General features: G+C 41.3%; 1 protein-coding gene across 7 annotated transcripts in view; it reads right to left on the reverse strand.

Annotated features, from left to right (window-relative positions):
- Window positions 1-16,017, reverse strand: part of LOC104254783 (core histone macro-H2A.1) — a 47,306-nt gene extending 31,289 nt beyond the window's left edge. For all 7 annotated transcript variants that reach the window (XM_059825560.1, XM_059825559.1, XM_059825556.1 and 4 more), the window contains exons 1-2: window positions 15,979-16,017; window positions 7,534-7,734 (exon numbers count right to left, since the gene is read on the reverse strand). In XM_059825560.1, coding sequence (XP_059681543.1) covers window positions 7,534-7,705 — 172 coding nt within the window. In that variant the 5' untranslated portion in view covers window positions 7,706-7,734; window positions 15,979-16,017. The remainder of the gene's footprint in view (window positions 1-7,533; window positions 7,735-15,978) is intronic.
- Window positions 16,018-26,427: the final 10,410 nt, after the last annotated feature.

Raw genomic sequence — 26,427 nt, forward strand, 5'->3', positions numbered from 1 at the left:
AAAGAATTCACTAAACAACGACCAAAGCCGATGCAACCCATATATGTTGTGCTCTGTTTTTTGTAGTGTGCTCATTTCAACGTGATTTGGCAGCTGGTGGTAATGGTTTTATTAGATACTGTCTCTGACAGTGAGGGAAGTGGGATTCAATGTTTATTACTGAAAATATTATGACTCATTAAACTGCTGTTGTCTCTAAGTCTTTCCCCCACATCAAGTCTTTTGGTATCAAGTTAGCAAAGGAAGCCATAATAAATACAAGTATCTGTAGACAAATACAACTGTTATTATTTAGAAGAAAAATATTTACAAATATTTTTCCCCATTACTCTACAGAAGCAGTATAGGAGTGACTATATAGCATGTTCAAACCTTTTTTTAAAAAAAAAAATAAAACCTATGTCTGGAGAACAAAGCACGTAAAAAATTCTATTACTTTGGGTGTTTGTGGTAGGTGAACGTAGGGACTAGCTATAACTTTACTGGAGTGCAAAATACATCCAGCCTGATATCCTGTCCCTCATAGCCAGTGCCCAAGAGCAGATGCTCAGGAGGATTAAAGGAACAGGCAAACTTAAAATGCTGTTTTCCCAGAACACTCCATGATTCCAGCTATGTGCAGCTGACTGGTTTCCCAACGTAGAAATGTGATCTTTGTGTTTAGTCCCTCAATGGATTTTATTTCAATGGATACATCTAATTGTTTTCTGAAACCATTCAGAATGGTTTGGTATCCATTTTTGGGATCCGTAACATCTTGGGATAACAAGGCTCACTACAGCACAGACATCTTTGCAATTCAGAGGAAAAGTACCTCCTGTTTGTTTTAAAAATACTGTATTTCACTGTATACCCCCAAATTTATTTTTCCCCAGTTAGGTTTATATTGAGAATGGAGCATTTCATCTGAGTGCACCTAAGAATCCACATGGAATTTCATCCCTACAAGAAATTCAGGGATAAATGTACTGTGAAAAAAAGACTGAAGACCAAACACATAGCATGATCTGAACTCAGGCATTCTTAAATAATCCTTATGGAAAAAAACAAAAAAGGAAAAAATCATGCTTGCAATACTTGAGGTTAAGAACTTCTAAAGTCTGAGAAAATCTGAGGAAAGTAACTGCTTGCTAAATAAATACTGCACGCTACTCTGGAAAGGTAGGATGTCTTCCTGCTTTCTAGCTCTGTGTGCTATAGCTGTTAGTCCCAAGAATAAAGGGCCAAAGAAGAAAAGACTTAAGCTTTATAGAGTCTTTTGTTCTTCTCAACAAGAGATACAAGTAAGACAAACATAAGGATAGAAAAAAAAATGCGTAGCAAAATCAGCCATATTTTTTGTTTTACACTTGACTTAAACTCCATTCTTCAAAACAAAGGGTGATACCAATATTAAATTGAACAGCTATTCATAGTAGAAGTCTTTATTTTGTTGCAACTTAGCCAAATAAATAGATGTAATGACCGTTACTAGAATAAAAAGTATTTTATTCTAGACCTAAGGATATTAAAACATAACTAAAATTTAGTATTTTCAAGGGAGAAAATAATTCGGTGACCATGATGTAAAAACCAAACAAACCCAGCCCAGCATTTTGTACGTTATCGCAATATGACACACGTGACAATGCAAATTCTGATGCATATTTACCCCTCTGAAGTAAGTATCTATATTGACATATGAGTATGTACTGTTAGGGCTTCTATGAGAAAATGCTTTGGCTTTTATTGTTTTTCATCAAACCTGATCTGTGTATCTTGGAGAATACATTAGGACCCTAACTGGGTAAGTAATTTTGTATCGACTTAGCTTTTGTAACTCGGAGATCCACTGAAGTTTATGGGACTACAAGGTAAGATAGGCACATACATAAGTGTTTACAGGGTTGGAGCCAAGGAAGGGCTTATCAGTGAAAAGAAAACTCTTCATTTATATACATTTGAAGCAGACCAATTCATGCATTTATAACTTCAGAAAGAAAGTTGGTCATCCAGTTGGTAACAATGCACAGTTTTATATCTAAAGAGGCACTTCTTACAAGTGTAGCAATTTTAAATTGTGACAATCTCACTTCTCTGAAGAGCATGACACAAGTCTTACATAAAAGAGGAGTGTTACAAAGGAGCTTTGGTATGCTGATATTTTCGAAAGGTCTCTGCTTGTGAGGCTACTGCCATAAACAACCCTGCTGTATTTTATGTCCAGTATTAATCCATATTAAAAACACACTGGATCTGGAGAAGTAGCTTCTTGCTTGCTCAAGTAAGGCACAGGTCCTACAAGGCCCTAATTTATTTTAAACCTCTTCTGGGACACAGTTTGTGGTACAACACCGTAATAGGGATTAGTGTTTCTAAAGCTGCTGTTTAAATAGAAGAAATGTATCTTGGTAGTGAATGCACGTTTCAATGGTATCAAAAAGATACTGTCAATTAATTATCTTTTTAAATTTCATTAATCCCTAAGGACTGTTATTTATGGTAGTCTCATAATGCCTGGAACTTGAATCTCCTTTTAAGCTAATGCTTTTTTGCTGTGGACCTCTGAGCTCTCCTCTGCTTCCAAGCAGAAGTTCAGCAGTACTTCTGCTTTGACAAACAGGGCAAATCATTGTTTTCCTCTGTGACCCTGTAAAAATTTTCAGCAGCAAGCAGAACACAAGAGGTGAACAGCAGTTCAAGTTGATCAGCTTGCACATCGGAAAGTGAGCATCTGAAGTGAGCAGTTAAACTTACTGCATTCAGGAAGGACTTTCATTTTGCAGCCAATCAGCAGCTGGCTTAAGAAAGTTTTCCACATCGAAAATTAATCAAGATGAAAATGCAACGAACTGAGCTCCAGCACATGAACCTCCATTAAGGGATTCTGGTGACATCAGAAAGCCTGAAAACAAAAAGTCAGGTAAGCACCAGAATGCCTCAGATGCAATTCTAACCGTGGGATTCAAAAGGTGCTTATTTTACATTTTAACAAAATACATGATCAACAGTACACAATGGGCAATAAAAATCCGGTTGAGAAAAAAATTCTAATGGAGAAAACAGACATTTAACATTTTCTTCTACCCTACTTCAGTATGTACAGAACAAATATAAATCAAAGTCTCATTTCTTCTGTATTCCTGTTCTCCTGCTGTTTTATAAACTTCTCCTTCTCCTCATTTGCTATGACATTTTGGCAATTGAAAATTATTTACAGTGTAGAAAAGACGATGGGGGGGCAGGGGGAGCAGAAATCACTTGCAGGCCTGGTTCTTGCTGCCTTTAAATATGCTCAAGAGATTTCTATTTTTTAAGGGCAAAGAAGTATTTTTTTCAGTTAGTAAGAAAGTTTGGACTATACTGTAACTTGTGCAAGCTATACATCTGAAGGGAACATATCTGATTACGTATATGGCTGGACCAGTTCTGACACAAATACAAACTCTACAGCTTCATCTGAGTGGCTGCGATGCCCCAAGTGAAGTCTGTGGCCATCCTCCTGACTGACCTAGGGGTTTCGGGTTATTTTTTGGACCTAAATTGACACTGATGCACTACTTTGCAGAGGAAGTAAGGAGTGGATTGCAGTTTTCTGAAGTACACGTTAAGGAAGATAAAAAGGCAATGAACCATTGTAAAATAAGTGCCACAATAAGGAAAGAAGACAAAAGGAATTACTAACACTGAACTTCTTGCCAGCTTAAAGTGGTTGGTAATGCTTAAAATTAGTTCTGCAGCATAAGCAGAAATTAATCAAATACTCTGACTACTCCCTGTAAGATAGGCAGCACTGCATGAACTGCTACCGCAAAGAAGGAAAAGAAATAAGAACCATGATTATAGTTCTTCAGCATCCACACTACTCCTCCAGAGTAAAGAAAGGAAGTATATCCACTTGCTTCAGTATCGGTAAAACTCAAAGATACTTTCTGTACATTCCCCCACAAACACACACTTGCATCCTATTTACGGTGGACATTACACGTTATTTCCTTAGATGAAAAGCAGGAAAAGAATAAGCAGGTGTTACGCTTAAGAAACCAAACTGTGTACACTGGGTGTGCTGATGAGAGCATTATTTTGTAATATTACTTGTAGGTAACAAGAACCCTTAGTGAATAAGTCAGAGAAGGAGAATACTTGCTGTGCAACCTGTTTATATGTAAAGTATATTGAAATGTAAGATAAGGAAAACCACTTCATTAGCTGAAGACCAGAAGACAAATTGTACATCTAATAATATCGTAGTTTTATTATTATTATTTTTAAAGTTACTATAACAGACAACACAGGGAAGTGGTACTCCAGCCAGCCCCTTTAGAAGCTGTCAGAAGCCAAAAGACTGAAAAGCAACACAGCAGACACACAGTTTTTAGTTCACCGCAACTGAAGCTCCCAGACTAATTCCTGTGTGCTAAAACAGTGCACATTCCTGCTAGCGGAGCTGTACCGTAAACATGCTAATACAAAAGTATGAGAACAACATAAATGTAGTTTGAAAAGGAGTTCGTTGGGCACAGACTGAAGAAGGGCTTAAATTACAAATGGGCCCATACACTACAAGAAATTATAGAACGCATATTTTTACTTTCTGATGAGTAGCAGTACATACATGGTAACAGTATGTTACCTTCAAAATACAAAATGGATAAAGTCATAACTACAGATGGATCCAGAAGAGAACTCCAAATCTGAACAGCTGGAAGCATTATGGAAGTTCAAATCTCAAACTGAACCAAACCAAAATCCCAGATCTGAGCACATTATGGGCTAATTTCAGATTTACATCAGAGTTAAACTTTAGCAAAGGCCAGCAAATTTAGCACCTCATCTTCTAAAGGATGAAAGTCAGTGCCATATTCTGCACACACATGAACTAGTTTTCAAACCTTAGTAGGTTCCTTTCTATTATGTCACATCTTTGTCATTTCCCTTCCTACCCTTTTCTGAAGTTCTTCTTTCCTACAACTGCTTTTGATATTTTATGTTTCTCCTCTCCTTCCTGGATGCACAGGATTGCTTTTTTGATTTAGCCAATTTATTGGCATGCCACTTCACATGGTCTCCTTCCTATTATGTCACGTTCCTGCTTTTATTTTGAAATAGTTGAAATGCTTTGATTTAGTCTCAGATCGTGTGCTGACATGAGCATCTTTAAAAACTCGACTGGAGACAAGTCAGGATTCCTCTGGTTTTGTGAAGTAATAACTGTCAGGAGGTACAAAGAACACAAACCAAAAATCTCCAAGCATCCCATTTCAAGGGAGTGTTTCTGAACCATACTGAAAAAGATGAATGACCTCAAGTTCAGAACACATACTGAGCATTAAAGGCTAAAAAATTACACTATATAGAGTGTGAAAAACCTACATAAAGAGAAGGGGAAAAAAAAACCTCACCAGACTGAAACAGCCATAAAACATAAAACTATTACTAATTCAGTAAGGAAAGAAAAAGACTACCTGTGCTTTTGAGATGCACCTATGTATAAGAATGAAAGAAAAACCTGAGATACAGGATATTAGGACTATCTACCTAGCCAACAGAGGGAAAAAAGCCAAAAAACAACAGCTTAAAAATATTTCAAGGGAGAAAAAAAGAAGGGCTCTCCGCCCCCCCTCCCTTTTTTCTTTTTCCTAAAGAAGCGATGTGTGCAAAATTTTTGGGGAGTTTTTTTTGTTGTTAATCTCCTCAAACAGTTTCCCAGGATGCACAGCAGTTAAAGAAACACCTTTATTTCCCCAGCCTATTCTCAGCTGCCTAAACCATCACTGCCTCAGTAAACACTTTAAATCGGTTAACCAATAACATGTGCTGCTCATTAGCAGTGCCTTAAGCTCACCTGTATTGTTCTGTTTCTTTAAAAGGGCAGCATTCAAAGCACCCTTCACCCTAAGAAGCATTTTATTTGAGTTGTTATTGCTGTAAGCAGGAACCTAGCTGAAGGAAATGTTACTTTTTTAAGGCCATCTATGAAGTTTAAAAGCATTCTTTTAAAGAAAAGGCCCAAATAAAGAAAACTATGAACATGAACAAGTGAAGAAAAAAAAGAAAGATATTTGATGGCTGAAAAAATTCAGTAATGTAATATGAATACCTTACAGAAAACAAGCACTCTATTAATTATCCTTAATGTTACCAATCTTCATCTTTAAGGGAGGAAGAAACTTTACAGAAAAAAAAAAAGCTTATTTCTGTTCTTCAATGTCAATAGGTAAAATTGTCTTAAGGGTCAGGTCATTTTGGTTTTAAATACTCCCAGCAAAGTTAAACCCCACGCTTTGCTGCTTTGTGCTTAAGTCAAAGAAAGAATGAAATAATCTCTTCCTCAGAGACTCAGTGCACCTTTATAGCTTAAAGACTACTGTCCCTTGAAACACTTCTATCTGCTGCAACCAGAACACTGACATAAGCAGATGCACTGTAAAAAGAAACACTGCTATGAGAAATGAGATCCAATTCAAGCTTTTCCTTAGTCATGCTAATCGAATCTGTCTCCAAACACTAATCCATCTAGCACTTGTGCTTTTTGCTAGATCCCTAGCCTACAGGTATATGCTTGTAAGTCAATCTGGCCACGCGAATGTGACTGGACTGGTGGTTTATTCTTATCCAGTTTTTAATTTTTTTTTTTTATTTTAAGCAAACCAGTATTGTGAAAAGCCCATATGTTGATGTTATTACAGTTGGGGTTAATTTTCCGTTAGAAGACTACTTTTGTAATGTTGTTTGTGGGATAAACTTGCAATGTTTTAAGTCTCGTTTGAGAGCAGAACTGCTATGTAAAGATCTTTACTTGCACATCTAGTTGTGTATGTCTCTGTGCAAAGCATTTTCTTCCTTTGAAGCTTCTTTCTAAATGGGAGGAAAAAATAATACTTTCATCCTCCAAGAAGGTACTGTGAAGATGAGATAATTATTTAAGGCGTTCTCATTCTGATGTGATGAGAGGAACCGAGAAAGGACTACAAATGTAAACAAATAAGCTATGTTGATCTGGGGCAGATGAACAGAGTGTGCATTTATACACAGACTCGACCAAACAAATTGCAAACAATGTACATAGTCTCAAAAATAATCTCTAAATTGAACAAAAATGTTTAAACAATGCTGTAAGCAATCTCAGCCTTGTGTAAACACTGAGAAGCTCTCTATTTAAAAGGAATGTATAAGCTTAACAGGCAATTAGAACCCAAACAAAGCCATCAGGCACAAAATCGGAGCAGGCGGGACTGCAATACTGAAGGCCCAAGTCCATACACATTGACATTAGTAGGAATCCTTCTGACTGCCGATGTGGAAGAAGAGTCTCTACAACAGCTCAAAGCAAATCCAGTGCTGGAATGCACAAAAGCCATCAAAGTTGTGAGGCGGGCTGGGAGTACCTTGATTTTGGCTTAGATGTGTGATCAGCACAGCACTTCAGCTATAACTTTTTTAGTCATCTATACATCAGAGGATCTTTTTCGTTTTTTTTTTTTTTTCCTGTGCAAATTCAGTTTGTATTATTACTTTCACTGCTGCTATTTCACATTGTTCAGCAAAACCTACCGGTCAGATATTCCAGTACAGCAGCCATGTACACTGGAGCACCAACACCAATTCTATACTTCGGGTGGCCTTTCTTAATGTAACGTAGCATTCTTCCAACAGGGAATATGACCCCAGCCTTTGCGGAGCGGGAAGTCTTGGTTGACTTCTTCTTTCCACCCCTGCTGGACATTTTGGCTGTATTGGGTCTGGAACAGCACTCTATATAATAGAAAGGAAAAAAAAAGAAAAAAGATAAAAAGTTATCAATAAGGACTGATGCTATAATACCATATACTGAATTTCAAGACAAATCTATATTTTGGGGTAGACAATGCATTGGGGTGCCTAAAACATACAGACAAGTTCCCTTTTTCGAGTATATACAACAAGAACCTAAAATAATTTTCCACAGAATGTTTACTTGCCATTCTAATATTGGCATAATTTTATACAGTAAATATTTAAGCCAGGAAAATGATTTCCTATAAATCTGCTTTGGAATTACTTTTCTGAAATTTCTAACAGATTAAACCCAGTACCATTACTAGAGCAAAGAGTGATAACTACCTAATGTAAAATAGAGCTTCTGCATTAAAGCAGACGATGCTTTCTGCAAGGAGACTGACACAACCCTCTGTTCTCGGGGAAAAACTCTCGATTGGGCATTTGAACAGCTGTGGTAGAACTGTTATGCTCATGAAAAACTATGTTACTCACTAGGAAAAATTGTATCCACTAAAGCTTTCATAAAGTGTATTCACCTTCCTTAAAAAACTACATTTTCAAGCATGTGTGAATTTACAGAACAAAGGCCTACGCATGGCAAAATACATCTCCTGTACACTAAATGTTCTCTTTCTAAAAAGATATGAAATGAACCCCTTGAGATCTGAACCTACTGGAAACCAGCTATCTCCACATGGAAGACTGTACTGCTTCAGGAACATCAATCTGCCATGTCTCCTTAACATAACAGTGGTCTAAACACCCAGCAGATATCTGACAACTGTATCTCAGTTTATCTCGGTGAAGAAACCTACTGCTGATACAGCTGTCAAACATACTTTTTTCTCTCTTTGATTTCTGCTCAGGCTGTAAATAGAAGCTGACAAATCCAAAGAGATGGAGGGTTTACAGGCTCTCAAGGTATCTTTGAAGGTTTAGGCAATGCACTGGGTTTTGAAACTAACTCAGAGGAGACAGTCTCCATCTCCGTCTCCCTCCCTTCTGTGTGTCTGAACTCTAGGGAAACCAGCTGTATGCATCAGTGATACACATACCTCTGTGCATCCCAGTTCTCTCCTTGCTGCACAAATCCTACCTAATACAAATGCAAATTCGACAGTGCGTTTATGTACGCCACGATGAAACCTCTTTAAGCCTGCTTTCCCATCACACCATTTCTCCACTTCCCTTTTTGTTTTTCCCTCGTTTATTCTGAATTCTCTCCTTGTCCTTATGAACCTAACTGTATTTGCCATACGTCTGAATCCACAACAGAGGGAGCTCAGAATTAGGCAACACACGTTCACCAACCCCTCTTCTAAGTTTTGCAACTTCTGTTCTGTGCTGACATGTCCTGCAGTCTTTTAAATCTCAATGAGTCACTGAGATTCAGACTACGTAACTATCAAATGAAGGCCACTCAGAATAACTAAAGAAGCATGAGTATCAAACATTTCTTTTCCTTTCCACTTCCACACACCATTCATCAAAGAATGTGCTATGCAAGTATAGACTAAGTAAAATAAATGCAATGGGCTTACTGCTTGTTAAAGGTAAGCAAAATAATCCCATCTAAGTAGTTCAGATGAAAGCCACACTACATTTATGAAATTTATGTCAAAAAACAGACAAAACTTTGGAAGGGGGAAGCCATCAAAAGGCTCCTTCTCCTTTCCTCTGCTGCGAGCTCAGCTCTGTAACAACTATTATTCTGTGAAGAAGCGGACAAAAGCCAATTTTCTTGCCTTGAGAAACTGCGTAACTGGAGCTCACAACTGATTTCAAAACCCTTCCATTTAATTGCATTTTCTCATCTAGTTAGCTCTGTCTTTTTTAGCACGAAGGCTGGGTGTGGCTTTGAGTTGGCTATGGACTTTCTGCCAGAAATTATTGTCATAATTCATAACCCATTTTCAGCAATTCTACAGATGTTTAATCTCACAAATTTTAAGAAGTTCATTGAATCAAACACCAGGGAGAGCGGGCATGAGAAATACCTGTGCTTCTAGCTTCCCCCATAATTCCTTTGGTTTGTGACTGATAGATGAATGATAAAAACCATAATTTTTCCAGGGAAAACCTGCAAGCCTTAAGCAGTAAACTTCTATTAACGTTTTGGCTTATGAGTGTACGGGATAGTCAGAATAGCTGGAAGAGAATACGGAAATCCTTACTTCCTGATGCTGGGGATTTTTCTTTGGGAGAGTGTCATCTAGCCATCAGCTGCTGTAACATTTGGATCAAACTATAAGTAAAGCATGGAGCAATACTGAATTACTGCCAAAAAGGCTTTGAAGGAGCTGGAGTAAATACAGCTCACCCAATCTAAAAATCCAAATGGAAGACACACATGATGTAGCTGGTAACAGAAAGAGATGAAAGAGCAACAACGCCCTTTCATTGTTAGTTCCAAGAAAATGACTATTCATAGAGAAGTAAGGGAAGTGGTTCCTTTGTATGTCGAAACAAACATGTACTGTGTATCCCTTTCTCTGGATACATATCATCTATCCAAAGTGATGCTAAGTTCGTTGTTAACATACTGTCAATTGTCATCGGTCACACTAAACCAACCTCCCTTCTGTCACCCTTGAGCAAAACACTTTGCTATTAGCTTCCAACCTCCTTCATCTGGAGTTCAGAAGATGTTCTTCCCTGTAACGTACTATTTCTACTTAATACCTTCAAGTCTCCTGTCATCTGCAGGTATCTAACACCTATCCATACATAAAATGGCGTATTTTTTTCTTTCATAATAAGCTTATTTTATCACTTCTGCAAACTCTAGAGGTTAATTTTCCCCTTTGTTTTACACTCCTGGTCACATTTTCTCATTCATATTTAGGATAACCGTGGACCTATCTTGACAATTAACCTGATCCTCTCATCCTGTTCATTAAAGAGTTTTTCAGCTGTAAGTTTACTTGTGAGGAAAAACTTTGCCTGAACCAGAAAGGTGGGGGGAGCTTGCATATTGAAAAAAGCAAGAACTTCTGGAACTTTTAGTATTAAAGATGAAATGTGATGAGTTTCAGAGCTTCCTGTCTCAAGAACCCCATTCCTACAACATGTAGTAAATCACTGTATCTTTAGATGTTGGGGGTGGAGGGAGGGAAATTCCAATTAAGTTTCAAGTACCACTTTTAATTTTGCCAACCATGTAATTTGGAAGGGGAAACAGAGAGCCTGGCATGGAAGACCTTTTTCGGGCTTAATTATGGATTCAGGATCATTACTTTTGCAAAACCTGTTTATCCTGCCTTTGAGCTGAGGGATGGCCCAATGAGCTCTCAAAGTCTCTTCTCTACTTCTAGTTCTCCACAGCAAAAGAGGAGGGGAAGAGAAGCGATTTCACTTGCAACATCCACAGTAAAACATACTGAAGTTAAACACAAAGCATGGCAACAGATCAAAAACCAGAGAAAACCGTGTGCCTTACATGTTCTCAAATGGTTTATCTTTGTAACACCAGAAACTCTGGAATGCTGCCAACATTAATGAACCAGAGCTGTTTGCTGAGTCACTGCTAGCCAGCAGATGAGGGAGGCAACCAAAGGGAACCTTATCACATGTGCCATAGTTCAGACAAGATTTGAGCAGGACAATAAAAAAAAAAAAAAAAAAAATCACAGTCAATTACAGCCAATGGACCAGCCCTTTCCTTTCTTTCCCCTCTCCTGCCTTTGCAATGGCATTACTGAGAAACTTTACCAAATACATTGCAAAGTCTTCAAAGATTTGACAATAAAATGATTTTGTTTCAATGTTGACAGTTTACAAAATTATCACTGAGGAGTCAACTTATCTAAGTCCACCTTTGACTTCAAATCAAATTTCATGCTGTATTCTTCAGTGGCTCTGCTGTGCTTAGACACAGATTGCCCTAGTTCCAGAACGTGGCACCCGATTCATAGCCTTTTGAAAACCCCACAAAGGCTGCAATAAGATTCATACTGCTTTCTAAGATCTCAAAATTCACAGAAATGAGAATTTGATTGTACATTAATTTGGCTCACAGCAAAGATTCAAGCTACAAGGCTCCTCTGCTGTCACATCTTTGTGAGCCAGAAATAAATTTTCTAAGAAACAAACTAATATTAAGATGTAGCGATGAAATCAGCACAATTAACATTTTTCTGTTTGAAATTGGCTGTAGTAATTCTGGTTGGCCATATTTTTCTTTGTGAAAACAGATACTCCACTAAACCACATTTTCAAATATCATCTTCCTAAAATGCGCATAGGCATCTGTTTTTCTGAAAGGTTTAACATCACCTAATTCTGAAAGTACAGCCTGCACATCCTGGTAAAGTGATACCTAATTTCCAAATACCAGTACTTCATTAGCTCAGTCAATTTGACACTTTCATCAAATAGTAGTAATAGTACACCCCCCACCCCCCTTAATAGTTTTCAGGTACTGGTTCTTAATGACTTAAATTACTATGAATGCTACCGCTGTCAGGCAGGGACTGTTCTGATCGTGGGCTTACAGCGGTGTATTAACTGCACTCAGCAAACAGATGATTAAATTTAGATCTACATGACCACATCAGTAAATGTAGCGGAATCCAGGAGACCATCACTACAATAGGATAAATACTAAGATCTAGTAATTATTTTTCTCTTCTTTCCAGTACAAAGACTAAGCTGGAAAGTTCATTTTTGTATCACAAGAGATTAACTGCAATGCTATTTTCTTTCCATTGTTTCAAAAGATTAACAATGTAAGTGCTGCCATTCTCCCTTAGATCTATTTAGGTACTATAATAATAGCTGCTCACTGAACTCTTTATGAAAAGGTGCATTTGAATTTGCTTTGACAACTAACTTGCTCTGTTCTTGGCTAATCAGAAGCTAGTCTGGCATATTTAGAAGATGCACTGCTTACAGACTCGGTATAAAATGGTCTTGTAATAACGCTTGCCTAGCACAACAGCGTCTCAGTCTGTGACTGTGGTTTCTAGGTACGACAGTAATAAAAGAAGAACTAATCACTCAGTTATCGTTTCATCTGATGTGTTTTCAAATTTTAGCTTAAATGCTTTATCAAAGCAGTAACTCTTTGTGGTCTAAAACAGACAGAGGAGTGAAAGCAGTTGTGAAACAGCCGTTCCAGCACTACATTAATTTCTCATCTGAAAAGGTAGCACCATACATACATTTGTTTTCCCTTGGAAAACTGAGAGAACATTCCCCATCTAGGCATGCCCAATAGATGTACTTCCTATTGAAGATTAATAACACTAAAATTCCCACAGTCACAACGAAAAGGATGGGAAAAAGGAGGAACAACATTTTCACAAAATCTGTGTGCAAAACAAAGTATTGTTGCACAACTGTATTCAACTGGCAAAAGTCCTTCCCTCTCACAATGGGTCTGAAACCCCCAAACAAATATCCCCTTAACGTGCAAACCTCCACTATGAACAGTACTGGGAGCATGACAACGGTTTTAGCTGGGCATCCTGCCACCAATAGTCAGGAAAACGTAAATACAATTGTCTTCACTGACCACTGCTGGGAGTACTAGCACAAAATCAAGCCCCTTTGTGCATTATAGCTTTTTGTACACTAGGTAGGAAGCATGAAATTTGATACAGGACCTTAAATCACTGGACTGTTCCTGAATTCACTGTTCAGAAAAACTGTTTTAAAGCACATTTTGAAAAATTCTTTGCCCCTCGACATTTTTTGAAGAAAGCAGAAACGCAATAAAGAATTCACATGGATGCTTCCAAGGGAAAATCCAGATGTAGAATGAAATTTAAGATAGACACTATACTGCTGAGTGAAGGGAGCGCAAGAACTCGACCCACTGGAGGCAATGAATGGCACTATTCTAGCATCACTTCTTTTGGAGCAAGGACCATGAGCTGAATCCTGCCCACCCCCTCTTTAGGATGGGTCTGGGTAAGGAACTATAACCTCTTTATGTGTCTATACCTCTTTCCCTGACAAGCGAGCAAGCACTGCACTCTTTCCACAAACACTGTGTGTTTCTTTTCCAATTTTACCTCTAGGAAGCACTGAGCTGACAAAACCTAATGCTCACTGCGCTGCCCACTGGGGCAATATTCCCTCTCCCAAGGGAGGCTCTATCTGGAGACTCTTGTCCTCTTGTGGCATCAGTTCTAGATTCCTACTCCTACTTTATAACCTTGCTGGGGCAGGACTACCTTTTATGCAGAACAGACATCAGGCCTTGATCCTGGTTGACAGAGCTGTACCAAAATACTTCTGAATTTCTTTGAGAGCACAAGATTTTGAACATTCTTCAGGAATATGACTATATCACCTATCTTATCGAGAGAGTATCTTTTACCAAAGTTCATTGCTGTATACTGGAATTTTACCTGCAGAACCAGGCAACTCCTAAGGACAAACTTAAAACATGCTGATTTATTTTAAGACTATGTTTGCAGTGGTAGATTTTTCTTTTTGCTAATGCTGATCTATAAAATAAGGAGTGCTTAAGCACTCTTTCTTTATTACTGTCATTAGGCCAAATTCTAGTCTTACTACTAGTTTTTAAATCAGTTATGGCTTAATCTACATTGTCAGCATTTGGATTTACTGGCAATCAGAAGGGTATGCCTTACACACAACAAAACAAAGTTATTCTTTAGGAACCCAGAACACCTAGAAGATGTCAGTGTGAAAGGTTATGATACATAACACAGCAAAATAACCTGCAACCATTACTAAGTAAACAACAGTGTAATCCCTTTCTTTCAGAACCCTTAAAAATACCAGAACCACACAGCACATTGGGGAGTTTTCTAGGGACCACTAGATATAAAAGCTCTCATACCCAATTGCATTACAATACATTTTTCAAAGCAACTGTAATTGTCTTGTTCCTGCCTAAATCTTTTAGCTCTGGGTTGTGCATAAGAACCCGGGTTCTGTTTTTATTAATTGCTCACTTGCTCCTTAGCTCATTTATTTCTTCTACTCTTAGGAATGGGGGAGACAGTGGATCTGCAAAGTTCCCTACAGACCTGTTGCTAAGTGACAGCCACACACAGACCTGGGGAAAAAATGGTCGTTTGTTTGTATGGTCAAGAGATAAATGACAAGCCTCATCCAAATGTATTTCAACAACCAGTCTCCTTCTATCAACATAAATGAAGCAACACCACCCTACTTGCGTACGAGCTGGTTCCAACCGCCGGCTTCAGATGCAAATTCATGGGCCTTCTGCAACTTAGTTTTAAAGATCACAGAGGAAACAAAAGGATTATAGGCAGATATAAGTTACAGAAACAGTTTGTTCCCCTTACTGTCTCCTACACGCAAAAACATGTCAGTCTTCGGTCTAAATCCAGGCGCTCCCACGATATACCTTGTGCCGAGCCTTAGGAACCTGCATTCACCTGCGTCTTGCAGTACTTGCAGTCCCCTATGAGAAACACCCACACCCAGAGACAGTCCGTATAGGTTGCTCAAATCCTGCAGGCAGACATATTGCAGGCTATACAAGAAGTGACAGTTCTGAAAGAATAAGGGGCCCCGGTTCTAGCTGAACATTTATTTTTAACACTCTTGGAAGCCTTTGCTTACGGTTTTAAAGATGTCATTCGGGTTTTTTTGATTAAGTCATTCACATGTGGCAGGTAACTTTTATGCCACGGTTTCTTCATCCCAAAGTGAAACACACCGAAAACACGTTCTGCTGCTTTTCACTCGCGCTTTTTGCAGTCTCTCTAGATTATCTTCTCCTGCCCGATGACCCGAGGTGGGAAAGACGAAAAGAAGTCCGTGCGTGCGTATAAAGGCAGAGAGAGGTGAGGAACCGCGGCTCGACAGCCCCAGCCGTTCCTTGAGACCACCGTGTGGGGCGAGCAGCTGCGAGGTGCCCACCGGACTCCTTCCAGCCTCCGTACCATAACCCAGATGCAGAAATAAAACCCCGCTGCCACCATTTCGCTGGGAGCGGGGTGGATCTCCTGGCTTCACCCGAGGCACAAAAAGAAGAAGCAGAACCCACAGACCGCCCGGCGCGGCCCGGGCCCCCGGTTTTCCTCAGAGAAGCGCGGGGGGGGGACGGGACGGGACGGGGGCAGGGGGCCGGACCCCCCCTCCCTCACAGCCCACCCGGCTGGTTCGGGGCCCCTGGCACCCCGGGCAAGGTGCCACCCCGCCGCGGCAGAAGCCCCTCAGCGACACCCCTCCACCCTTCCCCACACGGCGGGCGGCCGCGCGTAAGGCGGGCGCCCGGCGGCAGTGACTTACGGCGCGGCCTGCGGCGGCAATATGTCGGCCGGCGGCGGCCCCGCTCCCGCTGCCGCTGCCTCCGCTCCGCCCGCGGGGCCAACGGGAACGGCTCGACGGGCTGGCGGCGAACTCCCACAATGCCTCGCGCGCCCGCGCGTCACATCCCTCCCCCCCCCGCCCCACGCGCGCCCCCTTCCTCGCGTGGCCCCTCCCCTCGCCCCTCATGGCGGCCGTTGGCGTGGCGGTCGCCTCGCGCTCCCCTCACAGAGCGTCGCCGCCCGCTCCGGGCCCCGCTTTCCCGGGGGGGGCCCTCGCCATAGCGGCGCCCCGGTGGCCGCTCGCCCCGCCGCCTGACAGCGGTGCGAGGCCTCCCGCCTCGCCAGCACAGGCCCTCGGCTCCCTCAGGCGGGGGGCGCGGCCCTCCGGCCCCCGCGGCAGCTGGCTGCCATGCGGGCGCCCGGCCTGGCTATTGAAAAGCCCCGTCCCTGCGTGGGGCTGGGCCTTGGCACCGCGTCCTCCACAGCTGCTCCCGGCCCTCCTCTCCCTGCTCCTAGCCAGGCCATTGTGTACAAACGTGTTTGCCCCGAAATCTTCGGTGGCGAGGACAAAGCGGGGGGGTTAACGCTGCATTCCTCCCGAAGTGAAGTTTTGCGTTCGGGGAGGGGAGAGAGTGAGCGACTGGATTGTTTCGGCTGGTGTGAGGCATACACACTCTTTCTGCTCTCGTGCTGTACAAAGATGGCTTGCTGCCATTTTATAAAGGCCCCAGATGGAGCTTTTGGAGGAGTTTCCGCATGGGAGACACGGATGTCCTTCAGCGCACCTTGCCGGGTTGGGAGAGCTGGGTTGCTGCTGACCCCCGCCCGCACGCCCAGCACCTCCCTCACTACCTTCTCTCCAGCCTACTTCCAGTTGCCTTGCCCGCCAGCTGAAGAGGGTAGCTACCACAGTGGGTCTTGGCTGCAAGACAGACAAGTCATAACAGATTGCCTCTGCGTTTACGACAGTGGGACCAGAGGCAGCTGGAGTTTTGAATGTCATGGAAGACTCCTGGCTTGCTAGCGCTCCCAGACCCTTCTGCTGCTCCCACCAGAGCGCAGCATCCCCGGTCTTCAGTGCCCAAAGCGGGATGCCAGCCTGTAGCCTCTTCCCCAGTGTCCCTTGCTGTTCTTCCATGGCTAGAGCTATGACAGGTGACAGTGGCATAGTATCAGTGCAACTACCAACAGCTAGTAAAGGCAAGGAGTTTCTCTCTCTCCTTCTCTCTTTTCATCAACCACCCTGAGCTCCAGCTCTCCTTATTTTGCTCAGTATTGGCACGTATTCACGGTACCTTTGTCATACAAAATAGAAAGCAGAAAGGAAGAAAATGGTTTAAAGGACACATGAAAAACAGGGAACTGGGGACAGCCTGTATAAAATGTGGGGCTGGTCTGAGAAACATCCCTTCAAAAAGTGTTTCCGAAATAAGGGATGAGAAAACATAGTACACACAGGGCTGCATGCAGTGCGTGTGGCCTACAAAAGCAATGTCGTGTGCGATTCCACTAGCCAAGCTCAGGCATTATAGTTGTGGTGTCTCATCCATATAAATGGCCGGGCTTCCTCTGTTTTTTAACACAGCTAAGCTCTGCGTCTCCCAAGACATCTCTCATTGCGTTTCTGTGCAGCACACAGTCAAATGCAACCTTGGCCTGACTGTGCTCCCTGAGTGCTAATTGTAACCTGAATGCTGTTCAGACGCGCAGTTTTGCCTAACAAAGACCCCCTGCTAAGTAAAGTACCCTGTAGTCCCTGATTGCCCTTAACCCAAGGATATGGATACAGTACTTACTAGGCCATCTGCCATGGCTCGTCTTACACAGCTGAGGACACACTCTACTTTCCCTGTGTTCCCATCCACACACACAATCTCCCTCCCACCTCCTCCTCCGTGTTCACAGCACAGCGGAGCTCTGCTCCCTTTTTCCTTGCTGGTAGTGCTGCCCACACAGTAACCCTTCCCGTGTGCTGTGCAGAGCACCGAACAGAACTGGTCCTCCAGTGCTTGGCTCTTCCCACTCCGCTTTGCTGTCACCCACACAAATTTTATTTAAAAAAACCCCAACAACTCCCAAATATCTCTGTTGACATGATGAGCTGTAAAGGCCCATGTGGAATTTAAAGAAGCCACAACATTGTCTAATGGGGTTGATACAAGGCTACAAGGTGAAGGGAGCTGACCTGCAAGGGCAGATAGAAGGAGTTACGTGGGAAACCAGTGTAGGTCGCTTTTTATGCTCTTCTACTATCATCGTTCATTTTGTCTTTTTTAAGGGGAGTCTCTGGATTTTGTGCTTTTGAAGAAAGCCTTCAAAACACAATTCGTGACAATTTCTGGAGTGAGAGCTGCCTGAGTTTGCAGAGGGCCTGAACAATTTGTCCATGGAATAGGACGCTAGCATGGAGACTGCTGGTGATCATTTTAATGTTAACATCGACTAGCTCACCTCCCACCAAAGCACAGATTTATCATACTGAACATCTACTGGGTCTGCAAAGAGCTTTGAAAGCACAGTGTGTCACGAATGTCTAGAAGGGAGTGTTGCTACAAAAGTCTGTGAAACTACACTACATAAACTACCTCACTGAAACAAACCTTGGCTTAGATTTTATTTCCTTTGCCAGTTTAGTGATGTATTTATTTATATATAGAATGATAAAAAGCACCTTTCCAGAGCTCTGCTGTCTTTATGATTAATATAAACAGTTCATATTCTTACATTCTTGTATTCTTACTTCATTTTCACCCTGACTCTGTAATCAATTTTAGCAACCTCAAGGGACTATTTGCAGAAGATAGTTCTGAGTGATTGAGAATATAAACACCTAACTTGTTTATGTAGCATAGGTGGCAGAGAGGAAAATATTACTTGGGAGGGGGCAGAGCAGTGTGGGAAGGGTTGAGGCTGATGGTAATCCTCTTAAGCTTAGATAAGCGTTTTCACTTTGGGATAGCTGTCTTAATTCTGAATGCGTCACCTCATTTCTCATTGGTGTTTATGTGTCATTGTGTGTTTATTGTGTTGGATATTCAAAATGCATGTCCTAGGTTACTTCAGTTTGCTGAAATACCTCTTCAGGATGTGGTGCGCCCAGCCAGCAGGTCCCTGCTGTTTTCCTTCCACCTTCACATGGTCAAAAGGAAGTATAGATTCCTCAGGCACAACCTAGCTGAAAGGGCTATCTGAACCTCCTTCAGCTGCTTAGTTTCCTCTCTTTTTGCAGACTATACGACTAATCCATGCTTCAGTTAATTCCTTACGGTCAGGTGGCAATCACATATATGTACCTGTAATGCGCGTATTGCTATTGACATTGTAGCACTCCCCGTCAGATGGGCACAGTGACCTCGTAGCAAATCCAGTCAGTGCTCATCACGCTCTTAGTGCAACCCACAGACCTACTATCTGTCCCAGCGGAGTATGAACTGTGATTTCCAGAGGGCTGACACTGGCCTTCCTGCAGATTGCTGTAATCCACCGTGGTTGTTACCATACTGAGAAATTACGCACTACAGTACTTGAACGTGCGTGGGACAGGTCTTTACTTTTCTTTCACTTTGCTCTGGCTTCCAGCCACCATAAAGACATGCAGCTTCCCCGTTATTCAAAATCAGCCTGTCAAGATCAGCAGCTTCTGCAAGCGAGATCGACCACAAACTGACGCTGGAACCACGGTGTGTTTTGATACCGGTTTTGTGCAGGGTCAGAGCCATTGATCTTAATGATCCCTTTGTATCTGCATTATCTAGACAAACGGAGAACTGCAGTTTGGTTTCCAGCATGCTTCAAAAACTGACAGCTGACTTTGACAAAGTGAGCTGCTGTTTAGAACTCAGCCTTTATACCACAGGTGAACAGAATTAATTCCATTTTCAGATAGTCACTCTTTGCTTTGACATCAAAGTCATGACAATTGTGAGGATATTCCCCCTCTTCTGAATGTGGAAAACAATTATTTGTTCCTGCCTCGACGTTCTCAAGGCACTGTCGACTCTATATTATTGCCAGGTGTGTTGTTCTATAGCAGAAGTGCCAACTGGTGCTAATATGTTATGGTGAGATTAATACTTTCAGGGCACAAGAAGTGGATGTCTGGGGTTCATTTCCCAGGCTGGTAGACAGAGATAAGTTAGTACAGATAATTTACTTCTTTTGTTTCAAATTTTTCTAGGCAGGCTACCTTTTATTTTTTTCCAAAAATGAAATGTGTGCCAACCAACTTTTTCAAATACCTATGCCATTTTACTAATTGTTTTCTTCTAGAAAAATACCAACCATGGAAATTTTTATCAATGCTTATGCCCCTGTGCTGGTTTTGGCATAAAAAAAATGCTTAATAGCATTGAAAATGTTTTAAATAAAATGTCACTTTTTTTTAAAGGAAGGCAGCCTTTTTCTATTTTAAATCTGGAAAATGAGAGCTACTATGATAATTGCACTTTTTAACGGAGGTTGTGAAGTCATTCATACAGCTAATGGATGCTGTGACTCAAAAAAATGCCAAAATCAGTAAACTCACAATTAATCTGTAGATCAGGGATAATACTAACCTCCAATACAATGCGTTTCAAAACCGGCTTCTTCCACATAAAAGCTAAATGCTGTTTTGAGTTATAAAATTGCTAGCCCAACAGCAGTATGACACAGTGACATCAGGACACGTAAATGCTTGTTTCCCAGCAATATGGAAGAAGCGTGCTCTAAAATAAGACTGAAGCACCCTGGAGCACACAGAGAAGAGGCACCCTTGTCTGCCTCTCGTGTCGTCAGCCTTCTGCTCTGAGCAGAACCTGATTCAAGGCTGTGCATTAAGCAAAGCAGTTCATTCCCTTCTGGTATTCAAAACGGCCTCTTGCATGACTGCATTTTTAATGTCAAGTGGCTGGGGAAAGTTCTGTGTTATTGTGCAAAGAAAGTATTAAATCTAAGAGCTATGATTTATATTATTAAGTCAGAGGATTCAAAATTACATCCCATGATGATGTGCTCAATGGTTCCTGGTAACTGGTGAAAAGCTTGGTGGATCGTCATGTAGTAATAACTCATATTTCTTATTTTTAGTTATTAAATCCCATTGCTTCCCCAACATTAATTTTCCGTGTAAGCAATAGCTATAGTTGCCAGAGGGATTTTATATAATTGCAGATGGTAGGAGACATAGTTGATAATTGCAGAAATGCAGAGGGAGATGTCCAGGAGATGATCTTCTATTAAGATGTGGCCGTTGCTATGGAATACTTTACTAACTGCTGTTCTGCATGAGAGCACTATGATACATCATTTCAAATAAGAGGTTATTTTTAAAGCGGACCCATTTCTTTGCCTGCAAAAACAAAATCAGATCACCTCTCTGAGGAATATTAATTAAAAAAGCTCCTGTGCTGGACAACAGACATTATATAGAATATAGTTCATGAAGGAGTCAAGAGAATTAGAGTCCACCATAATACCAGGCAGCAATGAGATCAGGGGCTTTCATATCCATCTCATGAGACAAACCCTACTCTTTAAATTAAACAAAACTTCTCTTGCAGATATGAAGATCACCAACTGTCATAGCAAACAAAAGCTTACTAGAGGCTAATGTGCTCAGTTTAAACTGAACTTCATAAATTCATTCCTATCAGAGAGACCATTTTTCCTTCTGTTTATTTAGAAGTATGTTCTCTGTGCAGAGAGAGGTGTACAGAATGAAGAAATGATGGTGCTGGATGCTTGTTTGTGATGGACACTGAAATACGAATTGTGCCTGCATGTTCATGCCAAAAGTAGTGCCACGTGACACGGTCACCCTGGGCTTTGCTGAAGGACCCAAAGAGCTCAGCAGTGCTGGGAATGCAGTAGCTGTGTTGCTTCGTAAGGACAGTTTCTGTCTCTGGCCCTCTTTGGGAAATGTTATAAGGATAGGTTAAGAAAACAGTCATGAATTGTAAATTTAGTAACGCTGGCTCAACAAGATTTGCGAAATCACAACTGTCACTCTGTTAGAGTCTGTCTTTAGCTCTTTGTGGAGCAGAATTCTGAAGAAAAGCTGTATATGAGGACAACGGAAAAAAATTGAGTAATAGACATGAATGAGAAGTTCTAGTGCATGCTTTGCTCATCTTAAAAATCTACATGTTGCGAAGTGTCTGCGCGATGACTGGAGCACATGAAGTTTTTCCCATGGCATGGACAGATAAAAACTTTAAAATAAGGAGGAAACAAAGCAACATCTCCCTCTACGGGAGTCACCTGTATTGCACCCCCAGGTTCTTGGCAGCTGAAATCTCTTGCAGTGCTGACTACCTGTCCGGTGGGCCAAGCCTTGTCAGCCGCTCCTGCTAATTCCAGATAGGCTGTGTGCGCTGACAGCGAACAGATGCTGAGGGTATGAACCATAACTAATTATTTCTAACTAAAGCCTTGGTTTCTTGACAACTACTCAGAACTGGTGCTTTTAAAGAGTTTACATGTGTTAATGAGAAACCCAATGATTGTTGCTGGGTTTTGCTTTTTTTTCTCCTCACGGGCTTTGCAATATGGTTCTGCTTACACATGCTGCTTTTGAGGGGGTAACCAGCATGTGACTAACCATATATCACCAGGCAAATAAACAGGTCCATCCTTCTGTGCTCTGACTAGTCCAACCCTTCTACATAGTCCCTGGAAGAAGAAGGAACCACATTGTTTTACCCACTACAGAGGGAGGAAACAGTCACTATGCTGAACCCAAGCAAAAGGCTAGAGATGCGAGACAGACTTTTTTTCTGTCATCTTCAGATTCTGTCACTAGACGCAATGAGAATAAGCAGGTACCCGTAACATAAAAATGCATATTTTTTTTGGCAGAAAAATATTCCTTTTTGCTTTATTTACATAAAGCCCTGCAATTTATTTTGGGCTATGTTAGTCCCTTGTACTTGCTTCTTGCTAATTCATCTGTTGACATTTTTGTCCATAAAAAATGGCTTATGGAAAGCATTGAGGTGAATATCAATGAGAAATATGCCAGGATATTTGTTTGGAAGTGCTTAGAGGGTCATTCTGAAGCTCGTGGATCAACCAGACAAGCAGAATTAGTCTCAAGTGTCAGTTGACCTGTCCCACAAATTGAACTATGGAAAGTAAAGCATTCTCTGGGTGATAGTTGTGGTGAATACTTTCCAAATGATTCATACAATAAAAATATGGTCACATAAACCGTTTATTGGATAGTAAAAGAATATGAAAGATGAATATGAAACAAAATGAAAATCTAAATCTTTCTATGCACTATTTTGAGAAGAAAATAGTTAGTATTTGGTGACTTCCTGAGTGTACTGATTGTTGTGAATGACCTCTATAGCTTGGGAATATGCCTCTTAAATTAATTTTTGATTTCCCTATATGCTATGCACTGAATTCTCAGAGGTTTCTGTCTCATTAATATCATACCATTTTTCTAAGGTCTTGCTAGTTTTGAGAAAATAAGAGATGTGTAGTTTTATGCTGAATTAGCCTTATCACACATGGAAGCATTACTAGTGCACAGCATTTCTCCTGAGTGCATCTCATATTCTTAAACTGCTCTATAGATTGTTTTTCCGCTGAAGTTGCTTTTTAGGTACTAAAGTAGAGAAGAGGAAACAAAATCCTAATTTTCTTTCAATCTATTGTTTTGTAAAAACATAGGCATGTGGGAATCCCAACAGCAGTAAATGTCAACTTCCTGCACCAATCCCATTACCCTTGTTATTATGTGCACGCATCATGTTCTGCATATGTATGTACAATTAGTGAAGTCCACTGTTATACAATTACTCAAAAGATATCTGTGGAAACTGAATTTGGCAAACAAAGCAACATCTGGTCACTCAAACCACTATTTCAAGCATTTTTCGTGAAATATATTCCTTTTTATTTTTAACTGAGAAGACATTTGTTGCTTCTCCTTAGACCCATTTGCGTTTCGGAATATTTCTGGGCTGTTGTGGCCAACGTTTTCAAATGTGATTAGTGATTTTGCAAATCAGATCTTTTAGACATGTATCTATTAAACAGAGCTATAGGGATCATTAATCACTTTAGAAAGTCTTGCCTAGTATTTTTCTTAATGGGATGTATCATGAGATCTTTCTTAAACCCCTTACCACTGAAAGGGGAGCATCCTTAAGCACCTTTACCATCTGTAGGTGAAGACATGATGCCATTAAGGAGCTCAGCCAGCAGGTGGAGTTTAAATTGCATTTCAACAGCAGAGCTTTAGACCCTGAGTAAGGCTTAGCTGGAACTGTGCTACTGGAAATGCCCCTTAGTGACAGTTCTGGAAGAGCGTTGGGTCGTTAAAGTTTCCATCGGCTGTCAGACCATTTATATGTAGGCCACATCGCGAGCACAAAGATGGCACGTACGGTTTATTAACTCGCTCGCATTGACTTTGGAGTAATGTGGGGGAGTGCTAAATTGTCACTATGTGTAAATTAATAAAAAAAAAGTCAGCTGTCAATTTTATATATACCTGAGCAGACATGAAGGGAGAAGAAGCATTCAGATGAACTGAATTCCCAATTTAAGCTTTTTTATTTTTTGCCTTGAAGGCAAAAAATAGGATTAGGTTAGGATTTGGTGGCAGAGCTTCACTAGAAGCTGCATTAAGCACTGAAAGATGAGAGGGTCAAGAAATATCTGACAAAAATCATAATGCTGCATTGGTAGCAATGGGAGGTAGATGAGAGAAGGGTTTATTGCATCTGTCAGGAAGCTTTATTATGAATCTAGTGCTGAACAACAGCCAAAGCAAGAGAAACTAGAGCTGGCTGACCCTTCCGAGCAGGATATGGCTATGGCTGGCATCTGCCCGGGAATGAAGCCAGACTCCAAGGCTTATACCTCCATCTTAGAGATGAACTGTGCTGTCTGGCACCACTTTATCTTACACTATGAGTTCTGGCTTAAGGTTATAGACAAGACTTGATTTATAAATGCTGCTATGATAAGCTGTTCTGTTCTGGAGACAGTTTCTGCTGTTACCCAGAAATCAGTGTAAGAAGTGTAAGACTGTGAAGAAAAACAATGATGGGATTTTCTTTGGCTAATAGAGATGTAAGCAGTAGTGGCATCCAGGGAAGTCCTTATGTCACAGTTTTCAGGACAAAAAAGAAGAAAAATAAAACGTTACACCATGCTGTGGTGATTTGAAGGGTGAAATTTTGCACCTTCCTGACAGGAATGGCTTGCAGAACCTCACGGAGATGCAGTCTATAAAATCTAAAGTGATACTGGACACAAAACCAGGCAGGAACATGCAAAGAGGAAAGGGAAAGCCAAGCAGACGGGCAGATCGGGGCCTGCCAGGTTACCCTGACTTCCTCCGAGCTATGCAGGAGAAGAAAGGGAATTGGCAGCCATTCAAAGCACATGATGACACAACCCGATTGCTGCAGAGACAATGCGAATTACAGGCAGAGCACTGAGCAAAAATATACAGGCTGAAATTTCAGTTGGAGAGGCTACAGAAAAACTACTGCTTTAATCTAAACCAGGTCCGTTCCTGAACTGGTGCCACTAAACCTGTGACAAAGGACTAAAACGAGAGATGCAAAACACCACAAAAAGCACGTTCAAAGCAAATGACACAGGCTGCAGAAAAACTGCTGGAAAATGCCCAGGTGTTTGGAGGAATTGAAATGTCTTTCAGGTCCTTGCATCTGAAAACAGGCTTGTATACTCAAATCAGTCAGGCACCTGCTCAGCAGAATACTTTAGAAGAGAGAAGAAAATAATGGGAGCTATAAAACGAGCATCTCAGCACCCTTGAGGGACGCAGCAGCTAGGGAGCAGATGGACAAACTGCACTAGACCCAAGTAACATTAAACAAAGCCCTAGCAAGAATTTACTACCAAATACCCTCAGTTCGGTGAATACGTTTCACCTGGCGAAAAGGAGAATATTCTCCATTCTAAGTGCCATAAAAAGGAGAGTTGGCAACTGGTGCTGGAGAAGGAGAGCCGCCGTGGCCACGGAGGCCGTCATAAATAACACGGGGAAGCATTTCAGGAGGCAGGCCATCCCTGCCTGGGTGGTCTCAGACAGCGAGCCCTGGTTTATTCCAGCCGATTCGCTGGCTGCAAAAAACGAACAGTATTTTGCTTGCCACCTTAGAAAACCTCAGTAATCTAAAGGCCTGGATGATGTGCTTTCTGCCATAGCAGAAGATTGGCTTTGCTGATCTAAGGATCTGTTCCAGTCCTGGGTCTAGTGTTTCAGTTTCACATCATCACTCTCTCATAGCTCACCAGGAGGCAATGCTGAATCAGCAGCTCACTCCACCAAGACTTCTTAAAGAAAGCTACAAAAAGCAAAGAAAATATACAGCATTCCACTCTTGAAACGATACGCTATAAAACGCCCTTCCAGTCTCCCGCTGCAGTGCTTCATGCCTGATGTCAGCATACTTGTGTA

This window comes from Gavia stellata, chromosome 16 (genome assembly GCF_030936135.1).
Source record: "Gavia stellata isolate bGavSte3 chromosome 16, bGavSte3.hap2, whole genome shotgun sequence".
NCBI classification, from domain to species: domain Eukaryota; kingdom Metazoa; phylum Chordata; class Aves; order Gaviiformes; family Gaviidae; genus Gavia; species Gavia stellata.